We start from the raw sequence: 27,508 nt of genomic DNA, 5'->3' as shown, positions 1-27,508 counted from the left end.
TTGATTGGATAAGCTTGTAAATAAGTTGTAATAGAAAAAAATAAAACAAAAATAAAACTTTTTCTATAAGTTAAAATTAACTTTTATTTTTTTATTTTTTTTAAATTAATCTTATTTAACTTTTATTTTTTTTATTTTTTTTAAAATTAATCTTATTTAACTTTTATAAAATTTGAAGAAATAATGTCATATATTATCCTTCATAAGACTTGTTCATAAGTTTACTCAAACAATGTCATATATTATCCTTCCTGCAAATTAAGGCAATACTAACAAGGCTAAAACAAGCTATACACATTATCTCCTCTCTAGCAGCTCCTTTGCGTTGGGTTTAGGTGAACCACGCAAGATTCATAAAAGTGCCAAGACTCAAAATCTTCTTTTCAATCTTATCATCCAAGAGGAGAGGGACTGATGTGGTAAAAATAATTCCAGAAAGAAAATATGTTTCTGAATGGCCCTATATTCAAAAATAATTTTAAAAAACTCATTTTTCTGAGTTGTAATCTCATCATGCACTGTGAAATTTTGTGTGTGCTTAAAGAAGGAAAAGGGCAAAGCGACGATGAATGTTGTGGTCATTTTGTGGAAAAAAAATATATGAAGAAGGTTGACTACGGACTAAGGACGACGCATGTTATGGGTCTAGTGTGTCTAAACTGCAGTACTTTGCTGTAGGAGTGAGGTCCAGACATTAATTATTTGCATTGAAATTGGATATTTATTGGTTGATTCGTGTTATCAGTACAGCTTAGCAAGAACATGCAGTTAGTACATTTTTTTATGGTGACAAATAAACTTTCATTAGTCATACATAGATTACAATTTATTTATTTTATTGGAGTTGGTGTTCAAATTCTGGGAAACCATATATTCAGTTGAACATCATTAGGCTGATATCTCCAAGTTTTGTCCTTTCTTGAATTGATTAGTAACAAGCAATAATTTTGATTCAAACCAAGGGTAACAATATACATGACAAATAATGCACTAATAGTTAGCAGCAGAAAGAAATAAAATTCCCTAGAACTTTAGACCTTATCATACAAAAAAATTGTCGCTCCAATATGAATTATGAAGGACAATTCTCAGCTTTGGCAACTAGGCTTATTAAGAGTCAACGGAAGAAGTTTATGATATTCTTCATACTAACTAGGCAACACAAGAAGACAAGCATGAAGGATTATTTTCATAATGGTTTAGGTACTGAATTGCGAAAATGGGTTAGGTTGCCAGTAACATTTCATTTTTTTAACCACAAGGAATGCATAAATTTGAAAGGAAATGCACTCATTTGATCTCATTATAAGGATCACACATCTCAAATTATCTTCCAAACCATTTGATGCATCATAATGTTGGGAAGGATCATATTCATCAGTGCAGTTTCTCTAGCAACAATAACAGTCATTCTCTTGGCCTTGCTATCACCAGTGTCCCACAAGAAGATCCATTCAAGGCCATGGTTGGATCTATCCTTGTACATCCAACAACCTCAAATAACAACCTCAAATCCTCACCTTGTACCCAAGGAACATGCTGGAGCATTCATGTTTCACCGTGTGCTTACTGAGGGACCAGAGAGCACTTCACAAGTCATAGGGAAAGCACAAGGGTTTGTAATTCCTGTGCAGCAGTTTCAACAATCAGCATTCAATGTTATATATCTGACCTTTGACACACCAGATCATTCAGGTAGTTTGAGCTTGCAGGCAATGGATGTAACTCACAAGGACGATGAAAAATTCAGGGTGGTTGGAGGAACAGGTTCATTTGCCTTTGCTCGTGGTGTTGCACTTTTTACTCAAACTGAGAGACAACAAAGTGAAGTTGCTGCTACTTATCATGTAAAACTTCAGCTTGAATTCCCAAACCATTCCCACAAGTTAAGATGATGATGATGAAGACTTTGCTTTTTTTTTCTTTAATATGATGCTGATTATTTTTTCTTGTCCCAAGAATTTTTAAACTAAAAAAACATAATATAAAAACAAATAATTTTTTTTTCACAGATTAAAAATAATTCATCTTTTCAAGTTTCATGAAAAGTAAACTCCTGAAAAATGTAAAAATATAAGGTAATTATGAAAAAAATATATTATTATTTTATTATTTTTCTATTGCTAGTTCCATTAACAAAGAAATTGTTTGGTATACCTGATCAGTGCGTCAACAAAAAGTGTGTTCACAAGCGTTTACGAGAATATATAGAATGATGTCTATGTTGACTTCATAGCAGAAGAATTTTAACATATTTTTATTATTAAGAATAGTTTTTGTCAAATAATAATTAAAAATCAATTTTAATTAATTATTATCTAATTAATGTAATAATTTAGCACTTTTAATAGAGGTATTTTAATAAAATCAAATTTTTTATTATAATAATTAGTCGTACTAGTTATTTTCTTAAAACATGACATTAATATATTAAGTAACATGTAATATGAGCAAGAGATGGTTTAATCTTAGGATACACATGTTTTTATTATTTTACCGTATTGCCCCTCAGTGTATGTGTCATTCCGATTCAATCTAACTCAAATCCGAGCCAGTCACGAGTTAAGTGGTCGATGGTAAGTTTAATAATTATATTTATAAATATTATAATATAAGTTTAAATTATATTAATAAATTTTCAAAATTAATATTAATTATTTTTCTATAGGTAAATCTATATTTTAGAGAAATTGAGGGTAATTTTAAAAAGGTTAAAGAAGTTATATGAGAAATTCCAAAAAAATCAGGGTAATTTGTGCCTATTTTTATGGATCCGGATTTAATTATTTAAAACATAATATTTTTTTAATTATATGATCAACCATTAATTAGATAAAACAAAGTCGATTGAACTGGACATAAAGAAGTAAGTTTTAAATCATAAAAATGGATATTTTGAATTTAGCTTGTCTAAATTCATAAATAAGTTTACACGTTACCTATTTTGTTTTATTTTACATATTTAATAAAACAATTAGTTAAAAATTAAAATCTTATTAAAAAATCGATAGCTAAAATATATAATTTTACCATATATTTTATTACTTGTGGAAGTCATACACTTTGGATATATAAAACAATTCCAATAATCAAATTTTTAGATACGAGCCTTCTAGTTAAGTACTCTTGCATACCACTCAAACGGGTATTTATTGTTTGAATAATACAAATAACATTTTTCTTTTAATATAATTTTTTATTATTAGCTAAAATTTATTTAAATTATAAAATTATTTAAATTTTATTTTTTATTTTTAAATTATTATTTATTTATTTATTTATTTATTTATTTTTAAATAAATCTTAGCTAATAAAAAAAAAAGTATATTAAAAAATGTGAGATGGCCTCCTGCGGTGGCCGGGATGGGGACCGGATGCCCGCTGCGGTGGAGGAGGTGGGCTCGGCATCATCGGCCTCTCGGTGAAACCAACTTTCCTTACCATAAACTCTGAATCTGCAAAAACAGTTAATGTGGTGACTTGAAATTGTAATTAACATTTGATTCAATATATATATGACATTTGGTGAAAGACAAACCTCCAAAAGCTTTAACAGAGTGCATCAACAAATGAACACACACAATAAATCCAACCACTTTGAGGAAACGGGCTAAGGAAGACACACCCATCTTCTAATTAATCTAATCTCTAATGCTATTTGTTCATTGCTTCATCTCTTTCTAATTTATTTATAGACGCATCAAATTCCATTCTTCAAAATTCCAACTTAATTTATCATTCTCCCACAAAAGGGACACAATTGCAACGTTAACGTCAAGTTAATGTCATATCCCACCAATCTCATTCTTAAATTTCATAATGAGATTTAAATTAGTAGTTTCGTGGAAATTCTTTAAACCTTTTGCGCCTAATAACAATTATTTTACATATATATTCTTTTGCGTCAAGTAATATTCTTTTTGAAATAAATAAATATTTTTTATTTTATTTTAAATTTAAAAACTCTTATATTTATTTAAAATTTTTATCTAATTTACGCAGTGAAATCCATATTGTTTATGTAAGTTAAATATATATATATAAGATAAAATATGGAAGACACGTGTCAGTTACAAACACATGTACGCGCAGGTCTCGCCCTGTATTATTGACCGCAAGTGAAAACATAAACTAAAACAGTCAAAGAAGGAAGATACTTGTTCTTTGCACCAAATACTAATTAATATCCTCACTCAACAATTTTAAAAAAATACTATTAATTTATAAAAAATTATTTATTAATTTTCGAATAATATTCTTAAATTACTAATTAAAATTACTTATTTAATAAATTATCTGTCAGACCCCTCTTGTTAACGGCTAAAAGATTTAAATAATATTAGTTTTTTAAAAAATTACTAATTTGCTACGGAATGCCCCTGTTTCATATTTAAATTAGATGAAATTAATTTTTTTATTTTTTTTAATGGTTTCACCTTAAATTTGAACGAAATGGATAGAATTTGAATTTTTCTTTTCCACTCCGCAACACATGGGCCAATCACATAGTTTCATCGCTGAGTCAGACGAAAAGGTGATTTTATCTGAATCAGAGACAAAATTACGTGATTAGCCCACGTGTCGGTAGAGCAACGGTCCCTGCGTCTCCCTCTTCCCTTCTCCCCTCTGATGGTTCAGTTACCCACTTCCTCCATTTTTTCTGTTCAGCGTGATTCGTGAGTGAGATTGGTAATCCATTACATTATTATGTCCAAATCTGCTTTGTTTGCAACGATTGAAGGTGTTTTTGGAGTGAAAGGTTGAAGAAGTTGAGACGGCACAGTTTACCGTTTTCAGAGAAGAAAGATAGCTGGAGGTCGCTAGAGAAACGTCGTCGTCGTCCGGATAACTTGGTGGTGTCACTGGGAACCCTCTATTGCTAGAAATCGCCACCTCCGACGCCGAAAATCACCACTTTACAGGCAGAAATCTATCAGGTTTTTTTATTTTTAATATAATTTATTTTTACGTTTTTTTTTTTGCTTTTTATTAGTATGGTACTGTAATAGAAAAATTTATTGTGACCAAAATTTTATAATAAAAATAATATTAAAAATAAAAAATTTATAACTAAATTTTTTTAATTTTTAGTCTAAAAAAATTTAAAGAAATATTTAGATAAAAAATGTAATTGAAATAATTTTGTTAATTTTATAAAAATTAAATAATAACCATAATTTTGTGAAATTAAATATTTGTAGTAATATTTAGTATAAAAATTAAACTTGCATGTAGAATTAAGGCAATAATTTGATGTATAAATTTAAAAACAACTAAAAAATAATTTAAAAAATTAAATACAATAATAAATAGTTGAATAAAATTTAGAATAGAAAAATAGAAAATAATTGTAAATGATAATTAGAAAATAGTATATAATATAACAAATTAAAATAGCAGAAAAGAAAAGTGGCTATGAATGTATGAATAGTCCATATATAAATTTGAAGAAAAGAAAAATGAAAGTAAACATGACATTAATTTCGTGGAACATTCGCCATTGAACCCCCAATTCTGCATTTCTATAAGTCGCATGACTTTAACACTCATTAAAATTTATAAAAAAGATTTATTATATTTTAGATTTAATATTTTTATAATAAATATTAAATGTTTTGATAAAATTTATTATTTTTTAATATTTCAAAACTAGTTTCTATATTTTGTCTCAATAAGAGGTAAAATAAAAAATATTGTAAAGGTAAATTAATATGGAACAAATATAAGATGACAAGTTTATATTGTTTAAATAAATAAAAATAGAAAATTATTTATTTATTTTAGATGAGAAAAATTTTAAAATAAGTAAATATATAAAAAAAAGTTTGCAATAATAAAAAAATATTTTTATATTGTATAAAATATTTTTAATAAAAAATTATTAAATTAAAAAATAAATAAATACCGGCATCTCCTCCCCAAAATTTATTCCACGTTAGGGGGGAAGAATGAGAACTCTGAAGTACTTAAAAAGATCTCCAAAAGTGATAAAAAAATATTTCTCTTAATTTTTTTACTTAATCATACTTAAACAAAAAAACATAATTATATAAAAGAAAAAATAAAAAAAATAATCTTATAAGTTTATTTTAAATACCCTCGAAACTAATTATGTGTCGATGACATCTTAAAAGTTTTTATTTTATCTCAATATGAATTAAATATATAAAATAAAATAAACATTTGAACTTTATCAAAATAAAATATAAACCTAAATAAAACAAAGTAATCACCAGCAGAGAAAAAAAAAAAAAACCCGATCCCTAAAGAAGTTTAACTAAAATTAATAGGGACAAAGTAATCACCTACGATAAGATAAAAAATAATTTCTATACCTATATATTAATTACATACTTTTAAATATTTTTTAAAAATAAATCTTTCAATTATTCTCTAAAATTATAATTAGTAATCATTTTTATTCTTAAGATTATGAAAAAGAAACCTTAAAATCAGTAAGTATTGATATTTTAATTTGTGATGTAAAGTGTTTTTTATCAATTTAATTATAACTCTAACAATTATTAATATTTTAGTTTCTAACTTTAGTGCACATCAATCAACTTAGTAATAATTTATCCATGCGTCAACTTGATTCCTAATGTCAATAATCAAATCCACTAAAAGGAAGCAAAGCAAAATCCTTCGTAGCGATGTACATTTTAAACGGTAAGAGATACATGCTCTCTTTTTTAAGGGAATATTTGAGAGGGGATGCATATTTCCTAATTTTAAATTAAAAATATTATATTATTTATGATAATTAATATAATTTATATTTTAAAAAATATTAATTTAAATATATTCATTTAAAATATAAAATTTATCTTTTTCTTCTCCTTCCTCCAAAATTTTTCTTTCTAAACAATGCAAAGGGGAATTGAAGTTAATTATCCATTTAACGTGTATTGTTTATGATTTTACATATATTTCAATTTTATTAGTTATGATAACTATTATTAGTTTTTCAACATGAACTAAAATAAACACATCAATTTAATTGTAAGCTTCCAATTGAATCACTTCAATCAGTTGTTGCTATCACTCTATTATTATTATTTTTTGAATTAAAGAGAGTTTTATTAAAGAAAAAAAAAAGAACAGTAAATTCTCTTATTAGAATGCTAATTCACACAGTGAACACAACATAATTTCATATTATAAAGAAAGAAAAAAAACATAATTAGCAGAAGAGCCCGCCCATGTTTATGACCCATGACCCGGGGCTTGCTGAGGATCCGCCCGAGGTGCAGGAGGTGGGTTTAATTGGTCGCCAAGAAGCTTCCTCTGATTCAGAAATTCTACCAAAAATAAAAAAGAAAGATAAAAACATAGTGATTAGTTAATAAAGCTTACTTATCAACAAAATTTGCACTAATATATGTTGATATAATCCCTTAATTATTAACCCCACATTTGAAATGTCCCTAAACTTGAACTTCTAACAAAGCCAATCTATCATGCACAATATCAATGAAAAATAATGGGTAACATAAATAGTTCACATTAACATATGGAAAATAAGCTGCTGCTAGATAGCTAGGCTTTTTACAAAGGAACTATGAATCAGATAGTTTAAATGTTTAATTAAGACATGATAAATTGAAATCTATTGACCAATTCACGATTGGTTGTGATCACTAGACTTCTTCCAGGTTTTCAATGGATGTTTCTTTCAGATACTAACTATTGATAAGCACTTCCATGATAAGAGTGATGTAATTAAATGCCTTTGAGTTTTGAATTTTCACAATTTTATTCGTAAATATAAAAATACAATTTCATCAAGACAAACCTGCACTAGCTTGAGTCGACAGCATGAACAAAAGGGATGCAATTAATAGAAGCACAATCATAAAACGGTAGAAGGAATGCAAACCCATCTCCTAAGTTTAAATGCCAATGTAAAAGCAAGTCATGGAGTGATTCAAATTTATAGCCTCATGAAATTTGCATGTCAGATTATTATTATTATTTGCCCTAGTTAACTATTATAGGTCCATTCGATGAGTAGTAATGAAATTTTTTATTAATTTGACAAAACAAGAACAATTGTATCTGTTCAAAAATAAAACAAAAATTGATGCAGAGGTATCTATAAAACAAAGAACTCGTCATTTTATTGACAATTGTTTCAATGTTTATATTCTTTTTCATGAAAATTTAACATATTGATGTATTTAGGCATTGAAAGATAATGTACGCAGAAATGGTCATGACGACTTACGAGTCTGACTTCTAAGTTCTAACACCGTTTAAAAGAGGAAACTGGTGATTACATCATTAGTGGACTAAGCACCAGTTTAGATTAATTTAATTATTTTGAGTTCAAATGGAAATTTTAAGTTTTAAAGAGTTCTTTTTTTTTTTCTCCAATGATTATTTTTCTTCATAAAAGGCTTTCTCAAATAATCATTATCTTTATTGGTGCTTATGTAAAGACTTCAGCATGTTAATCTCTTCATATGTAAGCCTACTTAAATACTTTATTATAAAGGAGATATTTAAATAAGATTTCATGATAAGCCCAACTTTTAAAAATGTTAAGAGAAGCTTTGAAAAAACAAAACTTATTTCAACGGTCTTATGTTTGAAAAAAATAAGACAGACACGTTAAAATAAAGTCTAATTTAGCTTAAGCTCATTTACACTCATATGTGGTAAGTCTATAATCAACAATAATATTATTATTTACAAAAAAAAAAGAATAACATTTAAATTTTCAACCTACAACTAAAGTCAGTCGGACTAAATTTGTTTATTTTGAACTTTAATTTATTCTGAATAGACTAACCTTATATTTTGACTGCATGCATGTTTCGTAGAAATTTCTATCTTGTTAAGACAAAAAAGAAAGAAGTAATCAATTTTATTTTTATATTTTTTGCTTTTCACACTTTATTTATTTGCTTTTGTGAGCTTTGGGTGGATTTGTAAAAAAAAAAGATTAATTTTTATGAATGATGTAATTATATACTTATTTAGTACATTTAACACGGGGAGCGTATATCAAACTTAAACATGATTCTGTAAAATTTATTGAAATAAATTAATTAAAAAATTTATTTTGATAAAATTGATTGTAAGACTTATTGAAATAATGTTTTAAAAATATTATAATTACAGAAGTCATAAATCTTATGAGAAATTAACCTATTAAAAAATCGACAAAAGAAAGTAACGACTTATTTGAATGTATGAATAATTTTGAATAAATATAAAATTTTATAAATATAAAGAATATGACATAAACTTTCAATTAATGAAAATATTTTGTGAGAAATTCTATAAAAAGCTATATAGTGTAATAAAGATATGAATTTAGACTAATATGAAATGATCTCTTCGTATTTATATACTTAAGAAATCAAATTCCATTAGGAGAAGAAGTCGTCAGCATGCATAATTTTTATTTATTTAACAAAATTAACTTATCAATACAGACATTGCAGATTTATACTATTGGTTATATGCATCGATGAAGTAAGCATCAATAGATATTTATTCAAAATTATCAATCTACAACTTGGCATCCAATTGAGGTTTACCGAAAACATAAAAAATAAAAATAAAAATCCAAACGAGACAAAGCATGCATAATTGGTTTATATATATAAAAAAGAAAATAATAAAAATACAAAAAAATTATTTACATTGAAACTCATCAAGGCTCAAAGATTCATTGAATAGCATGCATGCTTTCTGTTCATTGTGCGTAAGAGGCAAATGCTGTTATTTTGTAATGAAGTAAGGAAAAGTATATGCTTACAAGTGTCATCATGATTTGCACAAAACAATATTTAAACAAAGCAATTTTGGGATTCAAAAACTAAATTGCGAAGTCCCAAACATGGGACTCTTCAAAGCATAATATCAGCCTTCAAAGTTAAGGGAATGACTTTGCCTTATAATACATGTAACATCCTATTCCCTCAAATATATAAATCCAGATTTCAAAACTCAAGAACAGTATTTGAAAAAATGGAAAAAGAAACCTTATACGTAATCAATGCAACGCCCCCACAAATATATTTCTTGTTAATTTACAGCATTTTTATTGAATTAGATTATAGTTACATGCTGTTGTATAATTCATGCGTTGATCGACCATGTTACTCTCTCCAATAGTTGCTCTCTTGGGTCGTGTTATTCTTAAGCAGATCCTCGTGCGTGAGGGGATGCTAAACCCAAAGAGACAATAACTTTATAGCACTCTGCATTGCGTATATAACCAGCCAAATCAAGTTGTAAATTAGCATGCTAAGCGCAGCTACCAAAGTTCTTCACGTGCATGTGCTTTGCTTCAATTTCATTGCAACAATGTATGTAAGGAAGGATGAAGATTAAAAAAAAGGAATATGCAGAGAACGATAAAAAGGAGAAACAATCTTCTCATTAATCCGTGGGAGCTAAAAGGAAAGTTAGTGCTAATTTTGATTATAGGATAACAGTGTTTTTAACCCTCTTTTTAAGGCGTTATAGGTTTAATTATTTATAACTCTATTTTCCTTAAATCATTTTCCAAAAATCTTACCAAGTGAAGTGTTTTGATATGTGACCTGCAGATATATTATATCATTTTCAAATAATTTTCCGTATTATGTTCATGCTTATGGTATCTCATCTCAAATTGGACATACAAGTATTTTAAAGATAAATTGCTAAAAACTTAGTTTGATCATATACATGGCAATCAGTTGAAATTTAAAAGTTAAAAATTCTAAGACTGAAAATTAACTATAATTTTCTAAATTTTTGGGTTCTTAAAAAATTCGTCCAATTCTCATATCTTTCGTGGATAAATCACAACAAGGATATTTGATTTTAAAAAAAAAAATAGATGTAAATAAAATCAATCTTTGTTCTATGACATTTTACCATAATGACATTTTTCACTTCTCTAGATCATATACATTGCCGTCACATTTCGATCGATTTTTTTCTAGATCAAAAGTGTCTTCAACAAAGGGTAAACAACATAGTATGATTGATTCTCATATTTCAATTGCTTTTGACGCAATATTATCGAAAAGAGTTTTGAATTTTTTTTCATATCCCATTTCTTTCATTCTTTTGACTACATTATTATCACATTTTTGTTTTCTATCTCTTACTTTTATCTTTCATTTTTTTTTTTTTATCTTTCTATTCTTTCTATCTATATAAAATAAGATTTACTGATAAAAAAAACAAATCTTCAATAATAATATTTTGATATCCTCTTTTTTCACGTTATCTTTTTACCTTATATAGGAAGAAAAGCCCCCAAGGAAATGATCAATATTGAGGACAGCATATGAAAAGGATTTTTATCAAAGATTTTAATTTTTAACATCTTGTTTCCTTTATATTTATTTCTTATTTTTATCATATTATTTATTCTTTCTTTCTTTTCTATATATTTCTCTCTTTTCTCTGCACTAGTCGGGTGTGAATTAATAAACACCATTTTTCATTACACATCTTTGCAATTCATTTTATTTTCTTATTCACAGAAATAGTTAAATTACTCAATTTCTACTTTTTCCTCTCTCTTTTTTTGTTAATATAATTTTTTAAAAATTTAGATCAATTATTAAATAACATTATATAATTATATTAAAGAAAAAAATTAAGTATTTTATCAAATTTAAATAATATATCCTACTATCAGTGTAACAAAAATTATATCATTCTATTTTTATTAAAAACTCATCATGTTTGCTTAATAATGTGAATCAAATTCTTTTTCTCTGTAAAAAATATTTTCTAACATATTCTTTTAAATAAAATTTTAGTTATTAGTTAAAATTTATTAAAAATTATATAAATTTCACTCTTTTATTTTTAATTTAATAATTTTCTTCGATATTTTTGTAAATTTAATTAATTAAGAATGCATCCAACAGAACCAAGGGCAAATCCTTTTCGTGCATGTATGAACACCTAGCTATAAGAATATGAATACATGAATCACCTTTGCAAATCCCCTTATCAAATTACATTTTAAGTCTCTACCACCATTCATGGATCCACCACCCCACTCCACCATCTCACTAAACCACCCTGATTCAGTAGATTCCTCTCCCCGTTATCGCATGATCGAAACCTGGCACGATGACCCACTCGCACACGTGCCAGGTGCAAAGCTCCGCCTCATGTGCAGCTACGGCGGCCACATCATGCCACGCCCCCACGACAAGTCCCTCACCTATGTCGGCGGCGACACCCGCATCGTCGCCGTTGACCGCCACTCTTCCCTCAAAGACCTCTCTTCTCGCCTATCTCGCACCCTCCTCCATGGCAGAACCTTCACTCTCAAGTACCTCCTTCCCAACGAAGACCTCGACAACCTCGTCACTGTCGCCACCGACGAAGACCTCGACAACATGATCGAAGAACACGACCGTTTGACCGCGAAACCTTCTTCCCCTTTGCGTCTTAGGTTGTTCTTGTTCTTCAACAAACCTGAAACTGCTGTTTCCATGAGTTCACTGTCTCTCCTCGATGATGCCAACTCGGACACGTGGTTCGTGGACGCTCTGAACAACTCGGGGATTTTATCACGCGTTGTTTCCGATTCTGCGGTTGCTTCGGATTGCCTGGTGAACCTTGATGCTTGTGATTCGAGCAACAACTTGGAGGTTGATGGATCTTCAGTGGCTAATCTGCCTCCGATACGGGTTCGTGTTGTTGATGATAATGGTGGCGGGGTTGAGAGGGTTGTGATGGAGGAGAGTTTTGGTATTGGTGCAAAGCAAGATGATGGGTATGGAGTTTCTTCTTCTGGTGGTCTGAGTGTGGTTAATAATAGTAACAGCAACAGCAACAGTAACAGTAACAGTAACAGTAACAGTAACATTGGTGATCATGATAATGTGAATGGAGTTGTTTCTGTCTCTGAGGATGAAAGATCAGAATCAGATCATCATGGTCATGGGGGACATAGGAAGCCACCTTTGCCATTGCAACTTGTGCAACCAAGGACTAGTTGTGCTTTTAGTTTGCATTCTCCAGATTCAGTTGCAAGGTATTCATCCTTCTGTGTCTAATTAAAATCTTCCCTTTTAGGTTTGATGTTATTGGGTGGTAATGATATTATGTAAAAACTGTTCTTTTTTTGTTTATGCTATTAGGGGCAACTCTTTCAGAAGATTTTTAATTTCTTAAATATTAAAACGTTACCAAAATATTTTTTAAACATTAAAAAACGTAATATGCTATACGAAATTATTTTTATATACACTTATTTTAGAAACGTTGCCTAAATTCGTCTCAAATCCAAACCTAGAAGGAGGATTAGATTAACCTTCGGTAATCAAAGAAAAACTCGTCGAAACGTATCTTAAAAATATGTTCTAAAATTAAAAGAATTTTTTTTTTATTATACTAAATAAGTATTTAACAAAGAGAAATAAAATCAAACTCTGCTTTTTTTAATTGAACCTTGATGTTATTATGTAATGATATTATGTTTTTAATCAAACTATTTTGTATTGTTTTATGTGCCCAGTGATAGCAGTATTTCATCTACTAATTCTTTCTCAAAGATTGTTTACTATCAAGACCAAGTCCAAGCAGCACATGTGGACAACAAAGGTCCAATAACTTTGGCAAATATCAAGAGTGAAATAAGATCTAATCAACACCATGGACTACAAGTTCATGATCCGGGTTACACATCACCCCAACAATTAGATCATCAAAATCATCAACCCCAGCAGCAGCAGCAGCAGCAGCAGCAACAACAACACCAATTTGCCTACATCCACCACCCTTCAGGTACACCTCAAGTGCCAATTTCATCCTACTACCCACTTTATGCCCCAACATCACAACAATACCCAGTTTATGTGATGCCTGTTGGACCTACACAACCGTACAACATGACTTTGCAATCCAATATAACTGACTCAAATGTGGTAGCTTCAGTTAGGCCACTAATACCACAAAGTGCATACAAAGATGGCATTCCACCTATTTATCCCACTAAATCTTCAGCCACCCCAACTATTCCTGATGTGGCTGCAAGTGTTTATAAAGCCCCTTTGGCATCAAATCCTACATTTGTTCAAGTACCTATAAATCAATTTCAGCAACAGAATGTGGGTTTGCCTCAACAACATATCCATCACCCACCACCACAACCTATTGTAGCTCCTACTTCCACCACTAATTATGGTTATGAATATGGTGGACCTACGCAAGATCAGGTATACTATACACAACACCAAGTTACTGCTTCACAGCAACTTCCTCAGTACCAGTCCATGACCCCAGCAATATCAGATGTTTCAACACAGTTTTCTGTAGACAACGTTCAGCAGCCAAGCAGAACTTCACAACCAGTATGAATCAATTAAGTGAAATATATTCATGAGCCATTTTGCTGAAGGCATGTTGAGGGTTGATTGGACTTGTTTTTCATTCTTTAATGATTAATATATGGGGTCTGCTTTCTTAAAAAAAAATAAAGACCAGGTCTTGTGCCTTATTTTTCATATATGGTTTCTGTTATCTATATAAAATAATCTAATGTAAGATCTTATATTTTCTGGTTCTGGCGTGGTGTTATCTAGTAATTAATTCAGTTGAATAAGGCAAACTACTGCCATTAGCTTGTGGAAGGACCTTTTTTTTCGCATTTTGTCGGTTTTTTCTAAAATTTATCATACTTTTGTTGGGTGCTCGAGAGTCATATTTATTTAATTTGTCTTGAGATTAATAGAAACATTAGATTTTTGAAAGTTCTGGTATTTGATTATCTTTACATTTTGTCCTGTTTTGAACATAATCTGAGCTTGCTGAAATAAACATAATTACGCATGTGCATGCTGTGGTTTGAGCAAAATAAAAAAAGATAGGCCAAAAGTTAAATTTTATGACTCATTAATTTGTCATGAGCATTTGATCACACTTGGTTGTAATTGTCAGATTAATGTCCAACCAAAACATGTATCGTGATTCATAAGTTGTGTAAACAATCTTTATATATATAACTTCATATATATAAAGTCGCATTTATGAGTATTTTAAACAAATGAAAATTGCAACAAAATCAACATGGCGCAGGTGGGTCACTCTGCTCTGATAATATTTATTTTTGGCACCAAAGGAATCTATGAACGTGCATGTCGCGTACCGAAGGAATTCCTACCATACTTAACGCAATTTTTTACTACGTTAATAATCAATTGATATAAAGTTAGCTGTAAAATAACTGTCTAATCGCGTAAATAACTAATGCTGATTAGTTTAATATACATAAATAGTGTACACTAATCATACCAAAAAAGCACAATCTCCCTTGAACTCAAGTAGACAGTTTTCACATTAACTTTGAAACCTTGAATTTCGGTCTGCATCAGACAAATTAAGCATTAATTAATTAGCACGTGTTTCTAATAAAATTTTTGCAATTGTTATGATAAAAATATAAAAGAGTAACAGAAAGAAAAAAAAAACACGTAAGAATTATTGTGATTCGACAAATTTATGTATATACAGCTATTTTTTGCTGCATTAGAAAAATATGTCTTTTTAACTTTAAAGTTATGTATATGATAATTTACTTTTTATTATAATAACTTATAACTTCTCATTACAATTCATTAAAATAATAACAATTAAAATTTAAGAAATGTCACTATGCACATTTTTAAACAATTTCAATAGTAATTAAAATATTTAAAAATTAATATTTATTAACAAATTATTTTTCATAAAACAAACATAAATTAAAAGTACTTAACCTATAAGTGTATTCTTGACCCAAAAAAATAATAAACATAGCTGTAATCCTTCCAAAACAAATCAAAATTAAGCAAGGAAAGAAAGTTGATTCGTCTTGTTTCTACAAATCTAACAAAAAAAAAAACTTGATATTTCAATTCTATTTAATGTATATTCTTTTTTTACATATCATAGTATTAGTTATTCTTATTACACTCTTTATTATTTTTTTATTTATTTAATCAAAGTAAGCCATGACAACCAACAACAAGGTTAGAATAATCATTTAAAAATATCACTTATTTAAATTTATTAAATAATAATTTAATTTCAGTTAATTTATTCTCAAACAAATTGTACGATTAATTTTTTATCTATAATATTTTAAAATAATATATATAAAAATATGGTATTTTTTTAAAAATTATGAAAATATAGAGTTTAAAAATTGCTGACAATTTTCGGCATAGGAAAGAATGAAAAATTTATAAATGACAATTTTTCAAAAAAATGTTAAAATTTTTTTTAAAAATATAACTCACTTTTAAAATAATAATAAAATATTCTAAAAATACCAAAAAGTGCTATAAAAGATTTTCCTTTAATTTTACTAAAAAAACTAATTTTTTTATTTTTTATTTTTCTAGTTGATTTCGTACAACAGTGATGCGAGAACTGTGACCAGAGTATAAAGATACTTGTACATAAAAACAAACTAAAAAAGTTATAAAATAAAATAAACTCTAATTACAAATTGAAAAAAGACTAAAAGATTAAGATTATATTAACTTTTCATCATCAATCATCATTACCAGTTGAACATCTAGCTATGCCAGAAAGGACCAAAACGAAAGTGGATCTCGCCTTTGGTAAGAACTTATTTTGTTGCTATTCATAGACATAAGCAAGATAGTTGGAACTTGAAGCTTTCCATGTATAAGAGAGTTAGAACTGCCAGAGTCAGAGTTTAGAGGAAAAAGAGAAGAGAGAACTCATAGTACTTGTTAATTACATTGAAGGCGGTGGTCCAATCCATTACTACAATTTGAAGCTTCATTAATAACACCTTTCAAATTCTGCACACAAAGAAAGGTGCAAACTCTGTGCCATCTTCAACTTCATTCAACACGTGCGTGAATGGCCACCACCCTTTCCTTTTCCCTCTCCACACCCTTCCCAAAGTTCCAAACTTTACCATCCCCACAACAACCCAGAAGAGTATCGTGCTGTCTCAACTCCAACCACTCTCTCCGAGTGGTGTTCTGCGGCGGCGCCACCGGCAGCCACGTGTACCCGGCGGTGGCGATCGCCGAGGAACTGAAAACGGCGAACCCCACGTGCGAGTTCCTCTTCATCGGCACACCCAATAGCATGGAAAGCGATGCAATCTCCTCCGCAGGCTATAACTTTGTCTCTGTTTCACCACCCAATTTCCCTCACCGTTTCTTCGTGTCCCTTTATCAATGCCTCAATCACCTTCGAGATTTCCAACCCCACGTTGTTGTCGGCACAGGTGGACATGTGTCTTTCCCTGTTTGTCTTGCTGCTAAGCTCAGAGGCATAAACCTCGTCATCCACGAACCCAATTCTGTCCCTGCTTTGCCCAACTCTGTTCTTTCCTTCTTTGCTGATGCTATTTTCGTTGCTTTTAATTCTACCCTTGATAGCTTTCCCAGGAACAAGTGTGTGGTGTGTGGGAACCCTGTGAGATTGTCTCTTAGGAACCTTGTTTCTAAGGTGAAGGCAAGGTCTCATTTTTTTGCTGGTTCTGATTCTGAAGAAGGAAAAGTTTTGTTGGTGCTTGGTGGGTCTTTTGGTGCTAATGCGGTTAATATTGCAATGCTGAATTTGTATTATGAGATGCTGAGACAGGATAGTGGCTTGTATATTATATGGCAAACTGGGGTTGAAGTGTTTGATGAGATGGATAGTCTTGTTAAAAATCATCCTCGCTTGCATATGACACCGTGAGTGATCCTTCTTTTGAAACATGTTTACCTTTTTGTACAAGACTCTGGCTAATTAATTTAATGTGTATTTGGATTCACATTTAAATGGCTCCAGATGAAAGTTTATTTCCTCGTTACTAGTTGTAACTTTTGAGATACTTTCCAAACATGCTAGTTGAATTGATTTTGAACTGTTGAATGATACGTGGCTAAATTAATCATGTATTTGATTGGAACGTGTGATTTTTTACTGTGAGTGCAAGAATTATTTTTTAACTTTAAAGTAAATAGGCCTATGTGAGTTAGTAAATGGAACTGTGCTAATATATTTGGAAGAGGGAGATCGTATTGTGATTTTAGAGTGAGACGATTTAGTGATTATTATTATAACTAAACTTTACATCACTCATTCACCGCTCTCCTTTTTTATATAAAAGGAAAAAAAAAAAAAAAAACTCAAAATCAGTTGGGAAGTATGAATAATGTGTCATTGGCACCTTCTTGTTCTAAGTGAACCAGCTGTAAAATGATTGCTAGTCCTATAATGTTGAATTTTCTTTTGTTTAAAATAACATTATTTGATTGTGTAACAGACCTTAGAAGTTGCAAAAGACAGCTGAAGGAGAACTAATCAAATTGACCCTTTACTCCTTTTATTTTTAGGTGGATAGTCACTTGCTATGAATTTGATAATGGTACACATTGGCGAGCTCGTAAATTTTGTGATTAAACTCCTTTTTTAATGATCCATTTACACGGAGGTATAGCAATTAGACTTCATAATGTGAGAAGTCATTTCTTCGCTAGAATAACACAAACCAATGCATGATCCGAAGTCCATTCAATTATCTGTAGTGCACTTCCTGATGTGAAATACCTCTGCCTAGTGCCCGATGCTTTTTGAAATTGACCTGAATGTGAGTCCTGCTTTCTACACTTCAAAAGTAGCAAGCTATTTTAGTGTCCATGGATCAGTTTAAAGTTCCTTTATTCAATATATTGGATAATTTATCTAGGACTTTTCTCCTTCACAATCCCTTCAGCCATGATTCTGTTATATACATCCGCTTATTGCTAAGTACTAGCTAAATTTACTAAAAATTAGTTGTAACTAATTATATAGTATTTTCAGCAATGAGTAAATAATTTGAATGTATGTTATTTCTAAAATTGTTATAACCTTTTGAGTTTCATTTGGAAAATAATTTTTCCTTTTTCCTTTTTTATTTCACTGTGCAATCTGAGGTTTTGTGATCACTTGTCTGACATATCCCCTCTTAATGAAGGTTCATGTATTGTATGGATTTGGCATATGCAGCTGCAGACTTGATTGTTTCTAGAGCAGGTGCAATGACTTGCTATGAAATATTGGCGACTGGAAAACCATCTATCCTGGTAGTTAGATATTTTTTGTTCAGCCCTTAATTTCATTCCGTTTGTTTTTTCATTTAATGCTTAGAGTTGTAAAATATATTATTAGTCCATAGTTTAAAAGCTCAATGCAATAATTTAGCCAAGTTAAGTTGAAGATATTTCTTTAACCTTTATGCAGAATTTTAATCACTGTCTGTGATCGGGTATCTATCCACCAACCCTTGAACTATGCTTAGTCTATATCAAAGATATTTTACGTAGTATATCAAAAGAGATGCAGAAGTTAGACTTGCATTCTTTCTTCAGAAAGTTCATGATGGTACCTACAATTTTGACGGTGTTCAAAAATTTAAATACCTTGTTCCTTTCAATGTTCCATCTTCATTAGGTTGGTTCGCCCAAATGTATGTATTTCGTACAGTAAAGCTGTTTTATGCAACAAAACAAGAAAAACACTATCCAATGAGAGGTGTCTTCCAAATTGCTCTAAATGAGTACTAAAATCTAAAAGAGATTGCTCTAAACGAGTAGTAAAATCTAAAAGATTTTTTTTTCGCTATGCATTAAAAAGATAATGATTGTGTATGAATGCATCAAGATAAATGCATGCTGTATTTTATAACTTAATGTGGGTTACGGTCATGATGTTACAAGGTATGTGATGCTGAACTGCACAAGATCTCCATGCTTTCCTTATTTTTCAAGAATCACATATGTAGTTTTCCTTTTAAGTTGGATCTGCAGCTCATACAAGGGAAAACGATGACCTTTTATACAATTACTATTTGTAGATACCATCACCAAATTTCTCCGAGGGGAATCAATTCAGAAATGCTTCCTTGATGGCAGACTTGGCTGGTGTGAAAGTTATAACTGAGGATGAGCTTGACTCAACTACACTTGCCATTGCAATTGAAGAGATTTTAAGTATGTAGTTTTCATCTTCCATGTCTGTTAAAAATTTCAGGTTTTTGAAATCATCCAGAAATATTCACAGTGCATGCTACATGCTTGGACAGAGAAGTCCTAAATCACCACATTACTGAATATTCTTTGTCACTATCACATACGCCATAAAATCCTGTTAATGGCTAAATCAAAAAGATAAATGCATTAAGATTATTAATGTAGTGTATGATCGATCTCACTGGATTACAAACATAATAAAACTAAAGGTGGAACTGTGGTGATGTTGTGGTACATTCATCATGACCTGGTACTTGTTCAGGGTGGAAGCTTCTTCAAGAATGAACAAGCAGGATCTTGAGCTTTTTCCTAATTTCCAAGCAATAAAACCAATAGTAATAACTGTGAAACATATGCATAGAAAAATGTTGTTCTATAACTATCTCTAAATGTTTATTTAATATAGACACGTATTGTGATATTTTACTGATTATTTGTATAGTTTCAATTAATCATGGCACACTCTTCTAAAATGTAGACTCTTGCATGGTGTTTTAACTGGCTACCAAAATTGAGACTCGAAGCTTAGGAAAGTTTAAAAAGTAAATAATAATTTATCTGTATCTTTCAGAAGAAGTTAAAGCATTCTTTGACCCCAACCATCTTACACAGTTTTTATCCGAAGTGAAACCTAACCATCTTCTGACATTTCTTTTTTCTTACTCCAAATTTTAGTGACTTACAAAGACTACAGTGTTTTTTTCTTTTTTTCTGTCTTGTGTTTCCTCTAGTTTCATACATTCAGTTTTTTCTTCTCACAATTGAGTTGTATATTCATTAGCTTCAGATTAAAGATCACTTAACTCTCCCATTCAGGTCTCATCATATAATATGCTATTAATTAAGTTAGTTGCATGAAGTATGAATTCGTCATCTCCATTAAATAATTCTAAAACTTGGTACTGAATGTTTGAAGCAATATATATATTGTTTCTATTATTTTTCTCTTTCCTTCTTTCTTTATATGGATATTTGAAATGCATGATAGGAGACAAGAAGAAGATGGAAGATATGTCTGAGAGGGCTCTTAAAGCTGCAAATCCCAATGCCTCAGCTGAGATTGCAAAACACATACTCTCTCTTGTAAATCAATCAACCAAAAAGAAAAGAAATGACCACAAAGTAGAATCTTAGAATGGTGGTTGAAGTTCCTGCTTACAACCGATCCCAACTAACTATAAGTTTTTCTTGTGGGCCAATAAAACCTTTAGTAGAAACTGCAAAGAAGAGCCTCTAAACGTGAATTCACCTGTGTCTTAACTTGAAACCAAACATGTCATTACAACATGAGATGATAATGCTAAGTTTGTGGAGTTCATATATTACTGGCACTCAGTTGAGGAAGATTACAAAGATGGAGGCTTTAATTGCTAGTGATGCTCGTGCAGGGAAAAGACATGGGAGTGGTGTGTTTTTGTGAAGAATCATGGAGTGGTGTATTTTTGGTGGTTAACAACTAGTCTAGATATCCTTGTCATCAAGGAAGTACCAAGATGAGTTTGTGTTTTCATGATGGTCCATGTGTTTAGTTTTGCTCTGATAATTTGGGAAAAAGCAAACGTGTGTGGTCTTCAAGAAATAAGCGAGTTCCATTATTGTGAATGTAACATTAAATTCTCCAAGCATTAGAAAACTTGTGAGATATAATAAAATTCTTCAAATATTTGTGGCCTACCTCAAGTTGTGGGCTTCCAGATTCCATTCATTTGAGAGCTGACATGCAATTCTGATTGTGATATCACACCCAATAATTCTGATAGTGATATAAAAAGTCTTGGTTTTTTCACATGACAAAATATGGTTATTCTTTCATTAAAAAAATTATTATTATTTTGAATCCTTAATATATCTTCTTTTGACTTTGTTGTTTTAAAATATATTTCGTTTTCTGAAAATCACATGTATGTTCTGCCAAAGGAAAATTTAAAACTCATTAAAGACTATTCTCGGTAGAAAAATATTTTTCATAAAATCTTAGTAAAATATAAAATTTAAAATAATGTTCATTAATTAACAATAACATGACATACATCTAATAATGTTATATGTCACTTCAAAATAATTGTTTACATAGCTAGACACATGATACATTTTAATCAAGTGATGAAAATCAATTCTAAAATTTAAAATTTACAAAAATCACAAGTAACAAGAATTTTAAAGGTTTAAAAAAAATTATATTTATAGAGATTAAAAACATTTCAATTGTTATTTAATCATTTTAAGTTTGATCAAACGAGATGATGAAGATAGAAAAATGGGAAAAGAATGCACCTACTTCATAAACAGTCCATTGTTTTTGCAAGTGCTAAACAACGGAACTACTGAATCCATGAAAGACGTCAGGTTTTTTATACCATTAGTTGAATGTTTCATTTGAAACAAAAACAAGTTAACATATGCTCATAACAGATATATAGCAACAAAAACTATTTTCATAAGATCCAAAATGAACATAGTTTAGGACAAGCATTCAATTATGAACTCCCCTACTTTATCTCAAAGACACAACTCCATTAAAAAAATGTTACCTGCTCTTAGGCAAGGCCACTCTTGCATAAAATATGCAAACTTGCAAAGGTCTCACCCAATTAAAAAAACCTTTACTCAATAACATATAATTGTCGAACCCATAAGGATGCTGGAGTTTTTAAAGATGAAATGAAGATTGATAGCAAAGAATGAAAATTCTTGCTTATATTGGAATTAAAAACTATACACAAATTTAAGATTGAGAATGGTAGTTGTCCAAAAAAACAATAGGGTTGTGTCACTCAGCGACGAGCCACAACTTGTTGCTTACACACTGGACAGAAATTTTTGTGTGCAACCCATTGTTTTATACACTGGAAGTGATAGCTGTGTTCACAATTTAGCTTCCCCACCTCGTCACCTCCTTCATACTCCTCCTGAACCCAAAAAGCAACATAAACTATATTCAATCATTTTAAAAAATCTAATAAAGCTACCACATTGCATACAATATGTTAAAGATAAGCAATGCATCAATTTGTCTTATGAGAATTTTAATTTCATTACATGCATCAAATATGTTTCTAATTCTTAGATTTTAACATTTTTTTTGTTTTAATCCCTTTGAATAATTTTTTTGTTGTAGTCTCTTGAATTGATTTTTTTCAAAATTTTTTGTTTTAGTCTCTCTGTTGCTGACATTTTGCACTAAAAGATAGTCATGTCATTTTTTTTAACCACATCAGCGAGAAGAGTTAAAAATAAAAAATTACAAAAATATCAGAACCAAAAGAAAAACTAACATATATATAAAGACCAAGAATATATTCAAGCCTTTATTAAATTTACAAACTTACCTGGCAAATGCTGCACTTTTTATCTATACGATTCTTTGTTAGATCACAAGAAAACTGAAGCAAAATTTTCCTTATGTTCCGCCCCATCTCATCTTCTTTCAGTCCAGTGCTAACATAACCAATTCTCTCACCAAGCTCCAGCAATTGCTATCAATCACAAACAAAGAATTTAGACAAACAAAACAATCTACACAAACAATATATCAATAGCTTGAGGATATAATTATTGCAAAAGAAAATAAACAACTTCACTTGAGAAAGAACTCACCTCATATGACATGTTATCAACATCAAGCCTCCAGTCTCTGAATTGATCATGTGAATTTAATCGTCCCCCCATTAGAAGACTCCCTTGAAGCATCATTATCTTCAAAGTGCCAGGAAAAATCATGATATGCAATATTAACTCCAGGAACAGAAGCTAGGCAAAGAAATGATTGGAAAAAACATAATGCTCCCATATGTATGTATTCATTATAAAATTATAACTTCCATTAACTTCAATGCAATATGTGTCAGTCATGAGTAATAGTTTAAAGTTAAAACAAGAGCATATGTTTGGTGTCTTATTCTAGGCAACTGAAGACCATGTCTACACAAGAATCTCAACCCACTCCTACCAATCAACGTATGCACTCACACATGATAACATAATAATGACCTATAAAATCAGTTCAATTGAAAAGATCTGAACCAAAAACAATAGTTTTCCTGCCACAATAGACAGACATCAACGCAATTGACACAACTATACCTACACAAACCAAGATCAAACTTCTACAAAACACAACAAATGTGATCAAGATTCTAATTCACCAAATTACATATCAAAAAATTATTATTTTTAAGCAACGAAACCATCAAAGTTTACATGCAGTAAAAAACAATACTCAATTCTTAAGTCAATCTATTGTTACAATACAGCAGTAGTAGCCAACACATTCAAGTCCTATACACAGTGACTCACAGCAACTAACTTGAATTTTGAATTTTAACATGTTATTATTTTTTGAAAAATAAAAAAGAATAACAGCAAATTACCATCTTTTTGATTAAAAAAGACAATTTTTTGCTGTCAGAGGAAGAATTGACAAAAGGGTATATTAGAGCACGAGGCAACCTCGGCAAAGCCATCAGAGGAAGAATCTGTAACGTGACGATAGTATGTTGAGGTTCCAAAAGTGTTTGAGGCAGAGCGTGGTGTGAAAATGTCAGGGTCAGTGTTGTCCAGAAAAGTGAAGGTTTCTGTGCGCCTTCCCATGTACGATGAACGCTGCCAATGTATTTAATGATGAAGCAGTGTTTAAGTTCATGACAATATCAAAGGCATTGTGAAACAAAAACTATGATGAAACATAAAAATCAAATGAAAATCCCAAAAACTCGTTCACGTGTCTATGTAAAACCATAAAAAACGGATCACAGTCTCCCACTAATGTAACTACTTTAAAAGGGTCCACAACAAACCAATCAAAAATTCCTCCTTGCTTCTCTAACTAGGTGAAGAAATTTTAAATACAAAAAAATAGAAAACGAAATGAAACTTTGAAAGCAACATTTTTTACATATTTTCCTCAAATTAAAATTATTTGATGGCCTAGTGTGTGTTTGAATTAGCTAAAAAAAGTAAATTATTTCAATAATGGATTGTATGTATAACTGATTATTGTGATAATCGACAGCGAAATAAGTTTTGTTTTTGATTATGTTATATAAGAAATGATTTTAAAATAATCTATTATATTTAGATTGTATAAAACAATCACTTTTTCAAGGATGAAATTACAAAAAAATAAAAAGTTTCATCTCATAGTTGGTTTAGTATCTAAATAATAAATCATGAAGGATAAAATGAAAAAAATAAGATTTAACCAGAAAATACTCTAATAGTTTTTAATCGAAGATTGTAGACTGATTTTTCCAAGCTCAGCAAACAAAAATGAATATTTATAGGCTATTTTTCACATAATCTTCCAAAAAAAATACATATATAATCCAAAGAGTATAAACAATTGTTTTAATATCGAATAGATAACATGATCAGATATCACATGCACTAAAAAAAACAAAAATTAGCCCCATATGAAAACGATCAAAGACTTCAGGCCCATACATTTTAAAAAAATTAAACTTTGTCTTGTATATATTTTATATTTTAAGGGAATTTAAACAGAAAAAAAAGTGGCATGGGACTTCGGACTGCGAATAAAAATCAAAGGAAAACACACTTCAATGTTCATCAACACAAAAACCAGTGATCATTTTCTACCTTGCCATCATAATGATTTATGAACAGATCATCAGAAATTACTAATCAAGAAAGGAAGACCAAACAAGAATGTCCGTTCTTCATGCGCAGCAAAAAAGATCAGTTTGGTATGGGAAAAAATGGAAACTTTATCAATGCAAATTGTCCTTGTCCATGAACAACACAAGGAAGAGGCAGAGAAAAAAAAAAGTAAAAAAAAACTTTTCAACAGATTTAGGTACGAAATCATTCCACAACAAAAGGGTAAGCAACAGAAGAAGGATCAAAGGTTGCAGAAATGAGAATACCTCCCTGTGAGAGATCTTCTCCACATCAATTTTGCCTCTTGAAGACACATTCTTCCTAGCCACAACACAATCAACAGAGGCAGCAGCATCTGCTGAGAACCCAATTCCAGGGCCACACCAAACATCTTGAAAATCAACACAACCAGGATTGGAACCTTCTAGACCTCCACCATGGCAAGCCTTGTTCTTGTTACTGCTACTGTTCCTCTTGTGCTTCTTTTTTCTGGTTTTCTTCCCTTGCCAATCAGCGGAGGTGCGAATCACCGCTGGCACCGACACTTGCTGCGACGCCCCGGCGGTGCAGCCCAACCCTCTGAAGGTTGCTGCAGAAAAGTTGGTTTTTTTCCTGCCATTGATGGTGTGGGTCTCATTGGAGGGAGAGGAGGTGTTGGAGAATGTGGAGAGGAGCAGGGAAGAAATGGTGGACTTGCAGCGAGTGGATTGGATTATAGAAGGGATTTGTGGGTTTAGATCTGTTTCTGAAATGGGGTGGGGGTGGTGGTGGTGATAGCTGAATTGATTTCTGGGTCTTCTCCACTTGATGTGTTCTGCTGCTGTTGTTGTTGCTGCTGTTGTGTCTGTGACAACAGGCATGGTTGGCTCAGACGAGAGAGAGAGAGAGAGGGGAAGAGAGGAATGGGACTTGAGAATGGGGATTTTGGAAGGAATATATTTTGATTGATTATTATTGTTTGAAATAATGATTTTTAATTTGTGGGGTGCACTTTTCTTCTGGGGTTGTTAGGTGGGCTCAGCCTTGTCTTGCTGGAATTGTGGGCATATGCTATTCAATCAGGCCAGAGACTGGAATTTGTGACTTGCTTTTGTTTCTTTTTGTGCTTTTTAAGCTAAACTGATGCTACTTATCAAAACAAAAGTTGAAAATCCATTCCTCTCTCATTGTCTTTGGAGTCTAGTGCTGTGCTTTGGGGGCCTCAATGGGAAATTCCCATTCACTATAATTTTATCAATTACCTTTCATCATACGCTTCATTTATGCTATAGAAAAGTCAGACTACTACAAAGTACTGCACAGGCCTCACTGTTTTTTGCATAAAAGTTAAAATTTGTTTATTAAATAAATTTTAAAATAAACTGTGAATTGCAAAAAAAAATGTTTCTGTTTAATATGAGTAGACACATTAAAATGGTTCCCACTTTCCACACAAAAATTAAAATGTCCAAAAACCATTGGTGGTATATTGGGATTATAGCATGCATCAGCATTATTTTTACTTAACAGCCCTGCATAGAACTAGAAATGTTGTTGCGGTGGTGATCATGTGAGGAGCCTTGAAATTTGACTCAAGGAATGTCTACCTTTCAAAGCATACTTGCTGTAAGTCCGTGCAGATATCAGTATTGTATTCTTCTTCGTATGTCTCAATTTCCAAGGTCAAATACATGGCCGGAAACATTGTTTATTTCCATGAAGAAAACTTTGGTGAAAAAATATTAATTATTCTATTGAATTGTGGTATCTTTGAAGTTTAAAATAAAAAAATGGTGACGTGGCATGTCTAGACAACCTCGATACACCATCTCGAAAAATATACAGAAGTGCAAAATTAAAGCAAATGAAATTAGTATGTTTGAAGAAAACTAAAATGCAGCAACCAATGA

The 27,508-nt window shown here is 30.7% G+C and overlaps 4 protein-coding genes across 4 annotated transcripts; 3 read left to right on the top strand and 1 right to left on the bottom strand.

The window, feature by feature from the left end:
* The first annotated feature begins 1,355 nt into the window (after positions 1-1,355).
* Positions 1,356-1,895, top strand: LOC113855817 (dirigent protein 5). Its single transcript, XM_027487447.1, has one exon. It carries the CDS (start codon positions 1,356-1,358, stop codon positions 1,893-1,895), a length of 540 nt encoding a protein of 179 aa, XP_027343248.1.
* A 5,307-nt stretch (positions 1,896-7,202) lies between these two features.
* On the top strand, positions 7,203-14,333 carry LOC113855816. The gene is made up of 4 exons (XM_027487446.1): positions 7,203-7,256; positions 11,991-13,009; positions 13,493-13,653; positions 13,762-14,333. The coding sequence occupies exons 1-4, from the start codon at positions 7,203-7,205 to the stop codon at positions 14,331-14,333; spliced, it is 1,806 nt and encodes a 601-aa protein (XP_027343247.1).
* A 2,370-nt stretch (positions 14,334-16,703) lies between these two features.
* LOC113856403 (UDP-N-acetylglucosamine--N-acetylmuramyl-(pentapeptide) pyrophosphoryl-undecaprenol N-acetylglucosamine transferase) lies at positions 16,704-21,166 on the top strand. Its single transcript, XM_027488205.1, has 4 exons — positions 16,704-17,678; positions 18,947-19,055; positions 19,826-19,961; positions 20,989-21,166. Exons 1-4 carry the CDS (start codon positions 16,849-16,851, stop codon positions 21,132-21,134), a joined length of 1,221 nt encoding a protein of 406 aa, XP_027344006.1. The 5' UTR covers positions 16,704-16,848; the 3' UTR covers positions 21,135-21,166.
* A 1,326-nt stretch (positions 21,167-22,492) lies between these two features.
* Positions 22,493-26,568, bottom strand: LOC113855045. The gene is made up of 5 exons (XM_027486492.1): positions 25,886-26,568; positions 24,450-24,602; positions 23,598-23,696; positions 23,330-23,476; positions 22,493-22,909 (listed from the first exon to the last, which is right to left on the bottom strand). Exons 1-5 carry the CDS (start codon positions 26,477-26,479, stop codon positions 22,775-22,777), a joined length of 1,128 nt encoding a protein of 375 aa, XP_027342293.1. The 5' UTR covers positions 26,480-26,568; the 3' UTR covers positions 22,493-22,774.
* Positions 26,569-27,508: the final 940 nt, after the last annotated feature.

This window comes from Abrus precatorius, unplaced genomic scaffold (assembly GCF_003935025.1).
Source record: "Abrus precatorius isolate BTA unplaced genomic scaffold, Abrus_2018 Scaffold11, whole genome shotgun sequence".
Classification (NCBI taxonomy): Eukaryota; Viridiplantae; Streptophyta; class Magnoliopsida; order Fabales; family Fabaceae; genus Abrus; species Abrus precatorius.
Note: the sequence above shows the minus strand (reverse complement) of the source record. Positions and strands in the feature narration are given on the sequence as shown.